The sequence below is a fragment of the Limulus polyphemus genome, unplaced genomic scaffold, assembly GCF_000517525.1.
Source record: "Limulus polyphemus unplaced genomic scaffold, Limulus_polyphemus-2.1.2 Scaffold601, whole genome shotgun sequence".
NCBI classification, from domain to species: domain Eukaryota; kingdom Metazoa; phylum Arthropoda; class Merostomata; order Xiphosura; family Limulidae; genus Limulus; species Limulus polyphemus.
This window is the reverse complement of record NW_013666211.1, coordinates 204,166-223,210: the sequence shown is the minus strand read 5'-3', so window position 1 is coordinate 223,210 and position 19,045 is coordinate 204,166. Positions and strand designations below refer to the sequence as shown.

General features: G+C 35.2%; 1 protein-coding gene across 1 annotated transcript in view; it reads right to left on the bottom strand.

Annotated features, from left to right (window-relative positions):
• Positions 1-7,182: 7,182 nt before the first annotated feature.
• The window catches only part of LOC106459399 (argininosuccinate synthase-like), a 21,578-nt gene continuing 9,715 nt past the window's right edge, over positions 7,183-19,045 (bottom strand). Inside the window, exons 4-14 of the mRNA XM_013919016.2 lie at positions 18,292-18,537; positions 17,932-18,006; positions 17,691-17,761; positions 17,282-17,403; positions 16,386-16,470; positions 14,205-14,269; positions 13,079-13,152; positions 10,708-10,765; positions 8,893-9,049; positions 7,848-7,913; positions 7,183-7,392 (exon numbers count right to left, since the gene is read on the bottom strand). Coding sequence (XP_013774470.1) covers positions 7,350-7,392; positions 7,848-7,913; positions 8,893-9,049; positions 10,708-10,765; positions 13,079-13,152; positions 14,205-14,269; positions 16,386-16,470; positions 17,282-17,403; positions 17,691-17,761; positions 17,932-18,006; positions 18,292-18,537 — 1,062 coding nt within the window. The 3' untranslated portion in view covers positions 7,183-7,349. The remainder of the gene's footprint in view (positions 7,393-7,847; positions 7,914-8,892; positions 9,050-10,707; positions 10,766-13,078; positions 13,153-14,204; positions 14,270-16,385; positions 16,471-17,281; positions 17,404-17,690; positions 17,762-17,931; positions 18,007-18,291; positions 18,538-19,045) is intronic.

Here is a 19,045-nt window from a genome sequence, read left to right as displayed (position 1 = left end):
TGGTAGATAAAACCGTTAAACTCCTTTTGTTCTAGCTGCTTTTGTTCCTTTGTTATTCTGAAAGATATAAATCCTGTTCTGTTCAAAGATTATATTGCTGCAATACTGCATGTTGTGCAATGATGTCAACAGCAGTGCCTTTCATTGGTAATTCAAGAGATATCTCGAGATTAAAGCCTCACCTTTATTTGAAAGAGAATGGGAAGTCACATGGTTATCACTAGTCGCTCAGGTTAAAAAAGACGTTTTGTGTCAATAAGAAATTTTATATTTAAACAGTCTCTACACGATATCAAGTGAATTGGTTGCCGGGAATGTTGGATTTTATACTTAGCCAGGCTGGTAAGTAAATTCAGCCTGATCAGCTGAAGATACATCATCCAGTAAAAGCGGCAATCTCGTGTCAGTAAAGCAAATACACACAATATATTTGTTTTAAGTGTAATATTGGTAAACATTGTTCCTTTTTTGTTTCATTTTGTGTTCAGCATCTTTATTTCATTCATTCTGACGACTCAATTTATTCAGAGATTCGGCATTTCTTCATAGTAGATATCCTGATCGAATCTCCTGTTATTCTTCGGGCTTATCCCATTGCTCTTAAGTAAATTCAGTTTTTACCTGGATAATACCGCAATTGCATATCAGATCGAAATGGATGGGGCAAGCAATTTTTCTACATGCCATAACTGTATGCCAAACCAAGATGTAACAAATTAAGGATTGTTTGATATCTTATTTTTGTGTGATTTGAAATATCGGACTACACTCTGACGTTTCTGTATAAATCAGGCGCAAGAAGTAACAATACAACTCAACAAGCACACATGTACTTGCATTTTAACATGACTGCATTTCTATTTCTATACCCTTCATGTAGATTTGCACGAAATTCAACAACCATCTGTAGCTCTAAATATGTGTGTTTAATAGTTACACCTACAGTTTCCGTACATTTGTATTTTGTCATACCTTTTCATGAAATTATTAAACGTTCAACAAATCGAACACACCTATTATTAAATTATTGATCTATTTAAAGGTTTAATGATGAACAAGAAAAGGTTATTGCACAAAGAACTATTTATCGAGAAGATTCCTGATTTAACAATAAGTTCATTATTAATAAACTAAGAATTGATAATCAAAGCCTACAAACCTAAGATCGTAATTAAGCTCACCACAGTTCACGAAGTACAACTGCTATAATTATTTCGAATTTCTATTTCACCCCCACTCTTCGGTACATTGACTGCCACAGAGTGACGTCACGGAAAAGAAAGTTGCCCAAACCCTCTTCATCCCACTCAGCGGGATATCACGGTAGGCCAGTGACTAGTCAGGTCACAACAGAAACATAACATGGTCATGTTTCTTACACACACACACCAATCTGTCGTGCCACCCCATTCTTATGAAACTACATGTTTATCGATAGTCTGACTCTAGTTTGTCAGCGATTGGCTTGTTTGTTTGTTACGAATTTCGCGCAAAGCTACACGAGGGCTATATGCGCTAGCCGTCCCTAATTTAGCAGTGGTAGACTGGAGTAAAATCAGCTCAGCTAGTCAACACCACCTACCGCCAGTGTTTGGGTTACTCTTTTACCAACGAATAGTGGGATTAACACATTATAACGATCCCACGGCTGAAAGGGCGAGCATGTTTGGTGTGACGGGGATTCGAATCTGCGATCCGCAGATTGAGTCAAGCACCCTAACCACCTGGCCATGTCGGGCCTGTTTGTCAGCGAAAATATGAAGTTATTAATATTATTATTATTAAAAAACAATAATAATAATCAATGTAAATCAGACGTTCTTCTCTGAAGTTCAGTAAAATATGAAGTGAAATATGTGAAAATAAACTTTAAGCCACTGTTGGATTTTCATCTGGAATGATCTATTGACCTACAACTCCAAGTGAAGTAAAGATGAAACTAACAATATTTAATTGGAATAAGGTATAAACCACCAGAATTCATAGCGATACATGTTGATGTGCAGCTTCCAATCAATAGCAATGGACGCTAAATACAGCGATATAGCAAGAGCAATCAGAGAGATTGCACGCTAAATACAGCGATAGTGCAAAAGCAATCAGAGAAATTGCGTACCCTTGCCCCGCCGCAAATGCTTGGATTTTTGCTTTCAATGTGAACAAGATTAAATAAGTAGTTTCAAAACTCTTTTTTAACCATAAATTTAAGTTAAGGTTCAAATATTGAACGTATACACTTGATATCCTATATACTTTTTTGTCAGTGCTGCTATCTAGTAGCACTATACGTAAGATCAAAACTCATTCTGTCCAAGGTGTTTCAGAACAGCCTAACAAAAGTATGAATTGCGAAAAACCGTTCCCCGTCCTATTTGAGTTTTTATTCATATTAAAACTTACATTAAAAATTTGAAGCCTTCTTCCCGATTGCCACCAGTTTATTTGAAATGTGACATACAATCGCCTATTCTCCCATAATACATACATTTTTTATTTAGTACATGATTAAAGATGGAACGTAAATATAGTTTTTTGAATTTAATTAAAATGAAAATGTGTTGACAACGTCATCTGGAGAAAAATTTGAAAAAAATTAACACGATGAAATCTAATTTTTTTAGGGATAAGGGCAATATTTATTTTGCGTATATCGATTAACTGCAATATCATGATGCTGGTTTTGTAAAAGAAACAGATATAGGTTTACTGTATTCCACTGTTAACAGAATGAAATACACGGAAATTTCAGTATATTATATCAAAATGATTTTGAAGCCTCACCATCTCCAGTTTTTGTTTGTTTGTGGTTCAGCTCAAAGCTATACAATGGGTTAGCTGTGCTGTGCCCACCACGGGTATCGAAACCCGATTTTTAGCGCTATAAGTCTTGAAGCTTACTGATGTGGCACTGTTGGGTTAATCTTGAAGTAAATTATTATAAAACCAGTATAAAATAATATATCTAAGATTATTTAATGCTATTATTTAAGGTGGCCATCTTTGACATCAATAACAGCTTGACATCTTTGTGGCATTGTGTTTGTCTATTTTCTCAAAGTCTCTGGATTAATTTCATCCCATTTTTCTTGAAGCTACGCCCAGAGGTTTTCTTTACTACAGTGGGTGTTGTTTTTAATCATGTAGCTCAGCAAACCTCGGATTCGTTCTATAGAGTGAGGGTCTCTGGACTTTGTGGTGGCCATTTCACTTGACAGGTAAGCTTGGCCTTGCTTGGAAGTGCGAAATATGAAATCCTGCCAAATCAGCTTCTTTCCAGAGTGTATAACATGACGGACTAGTATACTGTCGTATTTATGATGAACCAAGATGTGAAGATGTTTGCAGATATTTCGCTCTAAACATCACAGAGCATGCTTGCTTTTTGACACAAGGCAACCTCTAATTTACTCTTCAGCAAACATGTACATGGAACGAAACAGTTTAAATTTAGATTCATCTGTCCAAAGAACCTTGTGCCATTGTTCCAAAGGTCAAGATACGTTTATCGAGAATGTAGTTGTGAATTCCCAGTGTTGGCTTACATAGTTTTAGATTGTGGTTTCTGATACAGATGGAATAAACTTGTTAATAGTTTCAGAAACAACCTTGGAGAGAGAAAGAGCACATTCTGGCTAGTAATAAAGCAGTTCAAGTCTTCATGACATGTCAAAATATCTAAGCAATACAAATTGAGTAGGAGGTCAAAGGTCAAGAAACTTATGATACAGTTCTGAGAAAATGATACAAGAGACGAACTTGGACTTTTTAGAAGATGTTTATGGCTTTGTTTTATCCTTGTTACATGTTCTGTAATACATGAAATTAATTTACTCTGAAGGACCATTTTGTTATTTTGTTATAAGTTTGTTTTATAGAAAATGTTTAACAGTACAAACGACTTTGCACAACCTTCTATAAAGTTTTCAACCTGGAACAAGATACTCAAAGTATTGTAAGGGAAAAATCCTCCACTTAACTTTTTATTTCCTTGTAGAAATTAATGCACGTCTCCCAATACTAATGAAGGCGGAATATTTAGTTACCAACACGTTTTCGAGACTTTCTGTTTTACATTGATATTGTTACGTCTCCGTTCGTTAGTTAATTTTCCGTAGAAATTATTTCCGAAGAAACTTTACCGATACAAGTCCTTTCTTAAATAAAACTGGTTTATTTTTTCTGAATATAACTTTGCGATACACTTAATTTCAACAGTCACTCTATAACAAACGCTATAATTCACAACGAACGTCTCATGTGCTCAACAATATTTTCTCTCCGCAGTTGAATTACACATTATCTTGCCTCCGTCACGTTGTGACCGTCTTATATATAAAAGAATACCGAGATCTAGTAAACTCCCGATATTTCATGAAGGTTCGAGAAGGAAGTGGCGTGATACAAGCGTCACGTGACCTGCGTTGTCGTAACAATATCATATACAACGCACCGTCTCAACATCGCTAGTGGTTGTGTATGAAACTTATTCCGTATTCATTGAAACATACATATATTTATGCATAAATATACATAAACATTACACAACAGTGGTATTAAGTTTAACATATAAAGAAAAGAGAGCGTGAAACGCCTAACTTTCAGCATTAATTTAAAACTATTTGCTAGACAAGAACGACATAAGCAAAAACGTATCACACATAAAATACAGAAGCACAACACAGAACTAGAATGTAAATTACAATCTGAAAAAGGTAAGACTTGCCCAGTGAAAGGAGTTTTTGTAAAACAAACTTTAGACAGCGGTTGGGGTACACGCAAACCCCACACGTAGAAGAAAAATAAATTCAGTGTAGATATGGCCATTACGTCTCACACCTAAAACCAGTATTCACTGTTTACAGCTAGTTAGAAGAAGGTAAAGTGACTCCTAACGAAAAATAATTATAAAAATAAAACAGGTTACTAAAAAATCTCCCTGCAAGTGATAATCCAAACGGGTCTCCTGATGTCTAGTTTTCGTAATGTGCAGGGTGGACAAAAAGTCTGCCCCCCCCTTCCGTCCCCTTTATTTAAAGCTCATGCTCACAATTTTGTTTTCGCGTTTTAGTAATGATCGTGGTAAAGGGGCGATATGAAACAAAACATTGTTGAAAGTTTCGCTGAGGTCACCCCTAATATGGTGAGGAGGAAGTAACATCGCACGTGGAGACTTATCATTCTATGTCATGAAACTGAAGGTCAATAAACAGACATTTTGGATTATTAATCAAACCTTTCGTTAGTATGCGTCAGTATGAGATATATACATTAAATTATTTCTTTCGTGTACACTATCTTTATTTGAGGGGAGGGACTTTTTGTCCACCCTGTAGTGTAGTAAAATCGAAGTTTTAAATTTTTACCCCTTAAAGAACGATAAATGGGGTCTAAAAAAGTAGCTGCAAATTCACCCAAACATCCACCCTGCTTATCCTTTTTAGTTGCATAAAAATTAATACGGTAAAAGCAATAAGAGCTTGATGTTCAAAATTGATATAATGAAAAACGTGTGGATAAATTTATAATCATTAATAGCTTCTAAACACGAGTAAAACAAAGATTTTATTACAATTAAAGCATTTAACAAAAACCCCATATTAGTCGGCATTGTCCTTTGGGGCTCACACGTAGGTTGACCATTTTTTAGGCTTTAAGTTAGTACCAAATCCATACACTAGGCTACTAATGAGAATTAATTGTCCAGTAAACTCAGAATGAACTGTTTGTTTGTTTGTTTGAAGTTAAGCACAAAGCTACACAATGGGCTATCTGTGCTCTGCGCAGCACGGGTATCGAAACCCGATTTCTACCGTTGTAAGCCCGCAGACATACCGCTCTGCCACTGGGGGGCCTGAGAATTGAGGCAGAAATAAAATCTGCTCACATCATCAAGTGGACGCTGTATATTAGTTTACTTTAGGTAGAACTGGTGCTTCATACTTGTTTGTTTGTAATTAAGCACAAAGCTACACAAAGGCCTATCTGTCCTCTGCTCACCACGGGTATTGAAACCCGAATTCTAGCGTTGTAAGTCCGCAGACATACCGCTATGCCACTGGGGGGCATGTGCTTCCTAGAGCTTTAATCAGAACTTTTAGTCATAGAAGGAAGTAAATTCATAAATGAACCAAAATGACACTGTTGCGAAAATTGTATGACAAAATGAAAACCTTTTCACGCATTTTTTCCAGTGTTTGGATATATCATACTGAATATTTATTTGTGCAACGCCTTTTTCTTTATGTATTCCTGCATTTGTACATGAAAATTTTCCTGGATATATCATATTGAATATATATTTGTGCAATGCCTTTTTTCTTCTCCTTTATATATTCCTGTAATTGTAAATGAAAATTTTCCTGGATATATCATATTGAATATTTATTTGTGCAACGCATTTTTTCTTCTCCTTTATATATTCCTGTAATTGTAAATGAAAAATTTTCCTGGATATATCATATTGAATATTTATTTGTGCAACGCATTTTTTCTCTTCCTTTATATATTCCTGTAATTGTAAATAAACATTTACAGATAGCACAGATAGCCCATTGTGCAGCTTTGTGCTTAATAACAGCAAAAACAAAACCCTTTCCCTCTCCTTCCGAATGAAGCTTTAATTTAGCTATTCCAAAATGCCGTTTTCTTAATAATCAGGAAAGTTCTTAACTTTCTTAACACTATGCTGGGACAGTTTGTAGGTTAGTATGTACTAAACCAGCAAACTTATCGCTGAGCCATCATGGACATCAGAAGCAAACTCAAGAAAGAAAAGAAAAAAAACAACTTTGCAACTACTAAAATAGTTAAAGTGGCCTTCTATAACTCCACTCCTCCAAACCAGTTTACAGGACAATTGCAATTCATTCCTATCTGAATGTCGGGCTAGGGACTCCAAAATAAAATCACCATTCTGGAGTCAAGCCTATAAGAACACATGAACAGGGAAAAATGGCGAAAATCACACAGATGTGACATTCTAAAATACTGATTTGAAGAAGATAATATACTGAAATTTTAAAGAATGTAGTCTAGAATTAAACACAACTTCTCATAGCTTGGAATTAAAGTTATAGATCGGATGCCATGACTATCTCTTATGTGTGAAAATTACAGAATATGCATATAAATGCTTTAGAATGTACTGGATACTGATAGTATAGTAATAATAAAAAAACGAAATCATGCCTAAAATATGTTTATTAGTATCCATGTGTTAAAGATATACTGGATTTATAAAAATGAAATAAGATTTCATGCTAGACCCTTGCTGAGAGAAAGAAATAGTAGCTTGAGCAAAGGTTCCTATAAGATATCACACTATCTTCTCTGGACGTGGTAATGGAAGCTCAGCAACAATGCCTTTTTTTGAGTCTGTAGTGTTCTCGCAGCCTGTAAAAAGCAAAAAAAAAAAAAAAACAATTCAAAGAGTATCAATAGAATATACAAATGAACTATCGAGTATTTCTAGCAAGTTTAAGTAGAAAATTTGTTGTTGTTGTTTAAATTTACAGTAAAACTTACACATCTCTAATAATTAAAGTTATTTTGTTTTGTCTGTTTAATCATCAGTTACGTTTAAAATTACAAAGAAATTGCTTGTTTGTTTTAGAGCAAAACCACATTGGGTTATCTGCTGTGTCCACCGCGAGAACCGAACCCCGGATTTTAGAATTGTATGTCCGTAAACTTCCCGCTGTCCTATCTTTATTGCTATTAACTAGAATGTTGTAAACAAATTCTTTTTACAATAATCATTAAAAATATTTATTAAGTAACTACGAATAATTACATTAGGTTATGTGTTAAATTATGTTATTTGAGATCTCGGAAGAAAAATACATTACCTTACTGCGTTCACGCGTATGAATCCTCCAGCATCTGAAGGTGTGTAGTCGCCTTGGACATCCATACTGCAACCAGAAATATTTTGCATTATGAACTACACGAAATAAACCGCAAATTTCGACTAAGTCATGTGACATAATCGCTACCCTTCTAGCTGTAAACTACCAAGTACCGTGTTATCAGCGAACCAAATGTTAGTGAATCAGTAAATCTACGTGTACCTAAAACATAAACAAAATCCAAACACATGACACAAATTAAACCTTTTAAAGGCATGTGCAGTAATATCAGCAGGATGTTTTTGAGACAAACTGAAGACGTTATTTCAATTTATATTTTAGGCCTATCAAATTCAAAAACACTTCTTACAAGCTTTTTAAAATTAGTTTTAGAAGACATATAGTAGTCTTAAATGTACGCAACCCGAGTAAACTTTTTAGTTATTAAATGTCATAATTTGCGGTTTCAAATTCGCATGATGGAACATGCAAATGCGAAATAAATTTCATTTTTCAGCATTACAATTAACGCATATAAAAAAAAAAACAACACGTTCTTGGAAGGACTGTACATAGAAGAAAGTTTATCCATCAATGTACTTTAACCGCGATTCAGTGAAGAACAACAACATAATTCGTTTCGTATTAACTGCGTAAGCGATTTAACGATGTAATTGATATGTGACATCACTGCAACACGTAGCTCTTTGAAGATGATCTAACGCTCTTGTATGTGAAATCCTTTACAGACTGGAGGTTTTCAATGCCTATATCTTTGTGCTGATATGAGGAGGATTTGTTTGTTTGTTTTAGAGCAAATCCACATCAGGCTATTTGCTGTGTCCACCTTGGGGAATCGAACCCCGGAGTTGTAAGTCCATAGACTTACCGTTGTTCCATCGGGGGACATGAGGGGGGAGGGGTTTTGGATATGATTTGTGACTCTTTTGTTTACTCAAGAGAGAGAGAGTGAGAAACAATAGTTTAACTTATAAATAACCTTTCTTCTTAGTGATTTGTTCCTTTCAGAGTTCGTTAAACCCACCTGACCAATTCTTGATTGTAAGAAGAACATGGAGAACTTCGACTCCGAATGGACACGTGGCCTCTATATAGCTCTAAAAGTACAGTTCCAGTGACGTTCGACTGACTTTGTGCAATACACGTTCTAGTAAATTCACATTCCGGACTATACCAAAAACCTAGAAAAAGTAATACAATTAAAGCAAGTAGTAAAAAAAAATCTTTCTTCAGATGTAAAATTCTTATTTTTTTAAATAGTTTCAAAGCAGCTATTCATTTTGGTTTGTTTTAGATATCGTTTCTAAAAGAATTCTGTCTAGAAACCATGTTCAGTAGATGAAGCTATTTATGTGGCAACGAAAGCTGATCCGCTTAAAATTATCAAACAAAAAACAATTGTCATTTTACCATGCTACATGTTCATTTATCTTTGACAATTTAACAGTTAGCATAGCGATGATGATTTATATATCTACAACAAACTTCAGAACTTAATAAATAAAAAAAAGGAAAAATTAAAGTAGTTTTTTTTTTAAGTTCGCTCAAAGCTACTCGAGGGCTATCTGCGCTGAACTCTCTAATTTTGACGTAACAGACTAGACTAGAGGAAAGGCAGGTAGTCAAAACCACCAATTCTTGAGTTACTTTTTATCAAAGAATATTGGGATTAACCGCAACATTATAATGCCTCGACCCTCACGTTGCGAGTCGAGTGTTTTCTTAAAGACTAGTTGTGTGGAATACAATTTCACCTCCTAGTGATGAATTTTATAGTATCATAAGTATTTTGTTTTGTTTTGTTTTAGAGTAAAACCACGTTGAGTTATCTGCTGTTGTCACCACGTGAAATTGTACCCTGGATTTTAGAGTTGTAAGTCCGCAAAATTACTGCTGTCCCAATAACATAAACTAACATAGCCGAAACAGTAGTTACATTTTGTTGTAAAATCTTAAAACGAATTGATTGTACGTTATTGAACTCTTAAATGTTGTTGTGTGTTTATTATTAACATCAAAGCTACATAATGGGCTATCTGTGCTCTCGTGAATAAAAAAACACATTATATTATCGTAAGCTATATTTTTAATGTTATAATTTGTTGGATAAAGGGAGCTGCGGCCTAGAACACCCAGAAAATGCTAAAACTTTCTAAGAAATTTGATGGTAGATTATAAATGCGAGCTTCACAGCGTTGTTTGAAGTTAGTATAGTTGTTTCTAGTGGGTCGAGTGAAGTAATACAAGTAGGTTTATTTTTTACGCTAGTGTAGTGTAGTTAACATCATTTGTAAACGTGGCCTAATAGTTCCACAATGTTTAAGCTTGTGAAAACGTTAACTAATTTGTTATAGTTTATGTGGACTGAACTTTGAATTATTTTTACATAGTTTAAAAGAACTTGTCAACAATAGAACAGCATTATAACAATATTTACAGTTTTTGTTTTCCCATTAGGTAGAAGTACAGAGAAACCTCTTTAAAAGTAATAATGATAATGATAATAAAGACTTAATAATCACAAATTCCCAACGTAAATTAGTAAAACACAAAAAATCAACATTTAAAATGTGTTTAGTTATTTTGTTGCATATATTAAGCTATTATTATGAAACATTTAGCAGTGATAGACTAGAGGGAAGGCAGCTAGTCAACACCATCCACCGGCAACTCTTGGGATACTCTTTTACCAACGAATAGTGGGATTTACCGTCACATCGTAACATGTTCAGTGTGATAGGGATTCGAACCCGTGACCCTCAAATTATGAAAGTAAATATCACACACACACACACATATATATACACATAACTGTACGAGACTTGCTTTTGGAACTCACCATTATATATTTGTTCGGAAAATTTAATAGCCAAATATTTCTTCAGCTTCCTGAGTTCCTACGTTGAAATAAATTGATACATTAAAACAAGGTAAACTGCGAGCACACACACACACACACACAAGGTCATCATAACCAGCGAAAATACTTGAGAAGTAAAATTTGATATTTACAAAGTACAATTTATGAAGAAATTATTAAAGCTAATCCAATTCTCTAGCTCGATCCTTCTTTCAACGTTTGTTAACTAGATTAAACGGCAAAGGATAAAAAATACGCCACAAAGTTAAAATGCATTGCACAATAAAACTTTAATTAATTAAACGGAATCAAGCCTTGGACATTCTCTAGATGTGTAGGCACTGACCTTACAGCGCCATCCTTAGAAGTAAGGAGTTGTAATAAAAGGCAGCTTTTGTAGATAAATTTTGTATGCTCGCGCATTTTTTTTCTTTTCTTTTTTTGTTGTTGTTGTTGGTCCCCTCTTTGAAACTGTTTCAGGCTGCGACCAGCCCCCGGCCCTCCCCGAATACACACATACACAAAGCGATAGCAAATTACTATACTTACTTCAAAATACCCTTTGATGATCTATGATCTCGCGACCCTCTTTTCCATAGAGACCCCAGTTTGAGAAAGTTAGCTCTCTAAACTTACAAAATATATTTCCAGAGATTAATCTGTATAATACAGGAGCAAATAAAGCAACATTCAAGCACGTGCTTTAAAATCACACAAAATAGGGGGGGGGCAGAGAGTTCCTATATCTAAGCCCGTTAAACTTGTCCACAACTTGAAGATGTGTGCTAGAAATACAGCATCGGGCAAAACATGCACAATCACAAACTTTCAATTAAGAAATGTTTAGTACTCGCTAATAATCTGTATTCAAAAATGGTTTGCTTTCTCCACCTTTAAATATATACACCTATCATAAAGATTTAAAATCGAATAGGAATCTTTTAGAGTTAGGATCTGTTATCCTTTGTTGTAACTCCTTGCTTCTCCTAATGATGGCGCTGTTTAGCACCACCGAAACACGTAGATATGGTTTGGTTTGAATTTCGCTCAAAGATACACTAGGGATATCTGCGCTAGCCGTCCCTAATTTCGTGGTGATAGACTTCAGGGAAGGCAGCTAGTCAACAACACCCACCGTCAACTCTTTTACCAACGAATTGGGATTGACCGTCACTTTATAATGGGACTACGACTGAAAAGGCGAGCATGTTCGTTGTAACGGGGATTCCAAACCGCGAGCGCTTTAACCTCCAAGCCATATAGACAGTGTTTAACAGCGTTTGATGTCCTTTTTACTAAAGTTTTATAATGCAATATATATATTAACTGTGTGTTTTAGTTTAATTAAGATTACACAAATTTCAAAACTAATAGTACCTTCTCATATTTCTCTCACAAGTTTAACAAGCGACCTCTGACTTAGCCAGGGCGTATCCTAAACCGCTCTCAACTAGTTTAATACGTATTTCCTAGAATACAGCTTAATCTATAGCGAATCGAATGGTGTATGGCAATCCTGAAAGACAGAAGTAGTTGCAATGGTTTTTATAGGGCTAGTGGGAGAGATTTTGCATTGAAAATTACCTTCCGGCGTACACTTGTTCTAATGCGATCTCACTTAAAAAGAACAAATTGCTTTTCTTCAAAATCCCTTGTACTAGTCGTTCCAAACTCGTGCGAGTACTGGGGGGAGGGGGTCTGTTTCAAATCTGACCTACAAGTGTAAGGTCGCAAAATGCTCGGAATGCTACCAGAGCAGCGGATGTGGACGTGATCATGACAGAATGCCCGTGACCGAAAAAGCAAACCGTAAAAGAGGTCAAAGCAGGTTTGTCTCTGACAAAATGGCGCTGGTTCAAATATACGCCCGAATCGAAGAACATTCACGTTCAGACAGGGTATTTTCAAGGAGGGCCCAGAAGAGGTCTCTAATCACGAAAAGAAGAGTGTGAGAAAGGAAGATGACGGAAGAGCAATAAACAGTACTAGTACACTGCTTCTCGTATTTGTAGCTTGACTAGCTTGATGACAACGCACCTAAAGCTTTTTAGACTTTGGCACTATGTAACTCTTCACTCGTACAACCTTCAACCTTTTCAACTGCAGCAAAGTGCTGAGCAGATCGCACCCTATCCATCTCTGTAATTAACTTATACTTTTTCAGATCTACCCTACTTAATAAAGTACTGTAATTTTCTTTGCTTTAAGCCAGAGATTGCTTGTTAAACTAACGTTTAGACCACAGTCCTAACGTTCGGTATATTATAGCTTTTACGCTGTGCTGCTATCTATCAACATTATATGCAAGATCAAAACTTTTTTGGCAATTTAGAACACGCGTATTACTCACTCTGTCCATTGTAAATATTTCCAAGTCTAAATGAGCCTCGTAGAGTATTGTCCCAGCAGGTGTCTCGTAACAGCCTAAACAAAATGTGAAATTCTTAAAATGTATCACGTTCCCATAAAAGTTGAAAGATATAAACAAAATTATTGTTTTTTTTTCCGTTTGGTGCCCACCAACAGATCGTTTAGAAAATAACATCAGTAATGCAATGAAATAGAAGAATTAGTAATAAAACATTATATGATATTTATTTAGCAAATTCTGCGATATTAAACAACATTTTTTTGAATAAATCTTCATATTTGTTTCTATTTCTCCATATAAATTCACAAAAATAATAGTCAAGCATTTGGCGATGAGTTCCGCATTTACGCTTTTGTACTGTTGGTGGGCACCAAACGGAAAAGATCCAATTTATTAAGTGGGTTTTAAAGCCTTGTTCGTACCTAACAGACATGCTCTGGTCCATTGAACTGATGGATTCAAACACCACATGCCTCAAAAGAAATTAATTTAAAGAACTTCAAAACGTGTCAGTTTAACCTTAAAGCCTCAGATTGAGTAATTAAGTAATACATTGTCCTACAAAGCTGTGTGTGGTTCGAACCTTTATTTATATTTGCCAAGCAAGTAGTTTCAAATGTAGAACAGTAAGCTTGCTGCTTGCTAGTTTCCTACTATATGAAGTTTAGTAGTTAATTCATTACTTTTATGGTCCATATTTAAAATGAAAATAACGACGTTTATAAGAAAGTAAAAATTTAAATATGTTAACAATCATACATTGGAGAAAGTCTGAACAGATGCACAGTATAAACTTTTTTGAGGCGAGGGGGGATATTCATTATATAAATAACGGTTAATTTCACTAAACTAAGCAATACTGGTTTTGTTAAAAACATAGCTACAGTTTTCTCTCTGGTTCACTTTTAATTGAGTAAAATATACATTTTCAATCAATAGAATGTCTAACAACACATGCATTTTAATATCACTTTTAAACCCAAGCAGACTCTTCACAAACAGGCCTAAAACAAGTTTACTACCGCACCAGTATTACAATATCTAATTGAGTAATTACTATGTGTTAATCTATGTATATGATACATAGTTGAAGCTTAAGTCTTACCTCTTGACTTCATTCCTATGAACCGATTTTCGATTATGTCAATCCTACCGATTCCATGTTTACCACTGCAAAATTAAAACCTTACATTAATTCACGTTGTGCATTTATAAACATTTTTGTCCACTATCTATTCCCATCGTTTTGGAGCCAACAGAACCAGACTTGTGGGGCGAACTCGAGGTGATCGGGGTGTCCATATCTATACGGCGTTGCCTCTTTACCTGACTGTGTTTCTGACTCTCTCTCGGGATTCAGGAGGCGCTATTTTTGAATTTGTGTTCATACCCCAGTCACAAGCTAGTAGGGCCAAACGTCGTAGGCACAAGGGCTCAGGTACCACGAGCGGGTGTAAAAGATTTTTATTGCTTTATTTTTTACAGAAGCCTCTCCCCTCCTTATTGCACTATATACGTAATTGTAGGTAATGGGGATACTTGATCGATATAATGGGGTCTCTGTAAATCATGAAGGGGTTTTGAACCCCGCAGCGGAGCATGGGTATTTTATGATAGTTTTAATAAAACACACAATCACGATTCGGTTTTCTGCTTTTGATTTTTACTCCATCTAAAGATTAGAAGAAATTTCTAATAAACAGAGTTAAAAACCTTCTAGAACTTCTATTCATAAGGTTTCGCCACAGATCGTCTCAAAGAACAATTTTAACACTTACGTTTAAATGATTTAAACTACAGAACAGGACGTTAGTATCACAACATAACTTATAAATACGGATGGTTTTTACGTGACAATCATAGCCAATATAAAGTAACGATGCATGCCATGTATCAAAATGACTTTTTTTAATTGTTTGACGTTAGTAGATAAATGATTACTTTGGGGAAAATACGTAACAGCACTTTCCGACGTAAAACATTTATACACTCATATCATAAAGATGTATTCAAATATATCAGGGATTTAAAATTTCCATGATGGAGATATTCCTTGTGTTTAATCGTATTGTAAAAGAAAGGGATATGGATCAGTTTGGGGTTTCAAAACTATTCAGAAAGAAATCTGCAACAAGTCATAGAACAGCCGTGGTAAGCAAAGTACGGCATCTTAAAATGTGAGAATGTACAAACACAAAGGGTTCTGACAAAAGCCGTGCATATACCCCAAACAATAGTACGCAAAACAAATCATGAATTTCTGTCTAGAAAAGCGACACAAGCCACGCGTACATAAGTTCCGTCCATAACATAACCTTCCACCGTTTTATACCTCAAGTAGCAAGAGAATGAAACAGGCATACATGCTTCTCCATATGAAGACATACCAGTCAAGTCGCCAGACGCAGCATTTCTGGATCTATGTCGATGTGATCAGACTATCTAAACGAGTGCTAGGAACCATTATCCTCGCACATTAAATGGATTATGCACGGCGTGGAGGGAGGAGGGACCTGCTTTTGACATGACAACTTTACCACGAAGCCTTGTGCAACGGAAACTATATTGTAGGGCTAGTGTGAAAATGCACAGTCGTCAGAAAGATCATGACTATATCGTTTTAATATAATGTACTTAACCTCTGTATATTAAAACACTAATGAAAATTCGAACAGCGTTGTTAATTTGATGTAGCTCAAGTCAGCCGAAATATTTAAGATCTAGTGAGATGCAACATGGTTCTGTTTGAAGCTAGAGAGAAAATAGACTACGCATTTGCTAAAAACTCTCTGCGGAAACTAATCTTCACCAAACATCTTCCTTATTCACACAATAGGATATTTTAGCCCTTATTATTACCTCCTTCCCCTCCGATACTATTTAGGAAGAAAACAATGTTTAAAACTGATCTTAGCTTTACATCAGAACGTCCAAATAATATATTGACGATAATAACATTACTATTGTTATTAGCTTGTTTTTAAAGATGAGTTTTATAATACAAACTTAAATCATCCAATATATAAAATGTTAAGGCTGGGGAAAAAAATTAAAAAACATGTAAAAATTATCAAAATTTACAAAATCTTGCTGTCAAAGGTTTTATTAAGAATGTGGATTAGTTAGGATTACTGAAACACGTGGAATAATCCATTAAACATATTTAAAAAGGGTTAATTTTATTTTAGTTAAGCATGGTCAAGTATAAACAGTACTCGATATCTTTCACTCGACTACAAGAAGTGTTTCATTGTTGTTTTTGTTAGTGCTTAAAGTTCAAACCTACCCAAGTTCGTTGAGGTAAAGAAACAGCTCCAGGGGATTCTCTTTTGTAGTTCCATCAATAATATTGTTTACTTTGACTGGGAGACCTAGAATGAATACATTTCCCACTTAAAATGTGCTTCAACATTCTTATTCCATTATTAATTACGTAATATGCCAAACTATAAATGATAATCCTCCATAATTATTATTATGAGAATTTCGATAATTTTTCAAAAGTTTATAAAGCTTTCATTACTGTTAATAATTAATATAGGTCTCTGGAATGATTAAAAACATACCTCAAAATGTTATCGGCTTATGTCCCTAATATAACATTATACACATACTACTGTTTATGTAAAATAACAACCTGAATGAATACTAAGCCTACATGTGTAATTGATTTTATGTTCAATTTTCGGAAAATCGGGTTGTAACCCACGAGACATTTCTGTGACACAAAAAGGAAGTTGCAACAGCCGCAACTTATACTTTTTGTCTCGCGATAAGAAACCACACCCGCACACTGAGAAACCAAATTCATATACGGGCATAGCTAAGTGCTTAAAAGATTCAGGGCTCGGGAATTTTCGGCGTTTCAGTATGATATCGATCATGGTTTTCTATTCTGATTTTTCAAACTACCAACCGGGGATTCGGGCACTGTCAAATAGAATCGGGACACGAACCCCGAGTGCCAGCTCCTTTACAAGAAGACTTTTAAAACATATCCTTCCACCATTGACTTAATACTTAATTATGTCATCATTATTATTGTTATTTTGGAATATTCGAAAGAAAAAACTAATAATCTCTTGACAAGTTACTGTTCAGTCTACCAACAATTTAAATGTTTAACACTCATTAGCTCATAGTTTATAGTAAAGCAAAAAATAAGCTTCTTATTTCACAAACCTTGTTTGAATTCAATCTCTATTACGTCTGAGTGTGAAGATGCTGTCTTTGGGTCAGAGGTCATGAGATACAGACCATCTGGAGGCGAGGCTGCAGGATCTTCCAGAACACCAGACTCATAACTGTTTTTAAAAAAAACACGTTATTAATACATAATAACACCATAACATCCTGTTTACGAGGTTATATTCAATACTGCAGTTAACGTGTGCAAGGACTTGTTCTCAAAAATGTGACGCAATGCTTTATAAAAAAAAAGTTATGTTCAAAGCTTCACACCTGCTATAACATACTAACAAGTTTTGGCATTTGAAACTAGTGAGTGGAATGTATAAATAAAACATGTTCGAAAGTTTCGGACCTTACACTTATTATTTAGCTTTAAATAAACATCTTAACCCTTACTTACCTAATATGCATTAGATTGGCGTCCATACTCCAAGGAGCTTTAGGGCTTACAGGCACAGGAATGTTATGATTCTGCAAAATTAAATTGTGTAAGTGTTTAAGTTATTAAGCTTTACAAAAGATGTGTACTCACATATGTGAGAAAACTAGGCGTAATCAAGTATACACCTTAACAAGAAGTACATGCACAATCCTCTCAAACTTGCATGGATCATAAAAATCGTCTCGCCATGAATACTTACCTTTGCATAAGTAATTAGATCCTGCCGTCCAGTGAAAGTATTGTAGAACTCGGGCATCCGCCAAGGGGCAATAACCTGATAGAAAAAATCAATAACGTGGATTAAGAAAATAAGCAAGACTCACATAAGAAAAAAGACGACAGAGTGCGCTAATAAACTGGAACTTTGTTTTCAGAAGCTATCTTCTGCTCATTTTCATAAGTTAAAAAACAAGTATACGACCGAAAAGCAAAGAAATACGCTATTAAAGCAATAGAAATAATATCGATAAAATCCTTAATTAATTAAGGGAAGCTCACGAGGAATATGATTTTCTCTCTTAATTAATACACGCACTTTATTTCTATTAATTCAACAAACCTGAATTTCAGGACAGAGTGCATAGCAAGTAAGTTCAAAGCGGATTTGATCGTTGCCTTTTCCAGTTGCACCATGAGAAACATAATTAGCTCCTTCAGTTTTAGCAGTCTTCATTAGGGCCTGCCCAATACAAGGCCTAGCAAGAGCAGTACCCAGAAGGTACCTGTCTTCGTAGATAGCACCACCTTGCACCGCTGGCCAGATGTATTCTTCCACAAACAACTGTTTCAGGTCTTCTATTATAACCTGTGAGGAAACAGAAATAAAAACGCTATAATCTACTGTAAGAAGACGGCGAAACTCCGTGAATCTCGGCATTGGATTATTATTTGAAGCACTTGAAACTCTTGAGATATTTTACCATTACCCAGAAGTAACCTTGTAAGGAAGTGGTAGTGGGAACTATGTATGCAAGGTGTGCTGCATGGACATACATGTACTTTTTCCTCGAATTTCTCCACCTTGCAAGGCTATTTATGTCAGTAATGTTGTCCTCGAGAAGTAAACTTACGTTGACTCATCTATCTTAACGTATGGACAACAAGAGACCATTTGGTTCTTCAACACTGTTCTCGCACACCCATCTTTGAGAAAAGCAAAACTCCTCTGAACACTTTCCATTAATTCAATATTCTATCTAGGATAAGGAGACCAGACTTGTATACAATATTCTATCTGGGATAAGGAGACCAGACTTGTATACAACATTCTATCTGGGATAAGGAGACCAGACTTGTATACAACATTCTATCTG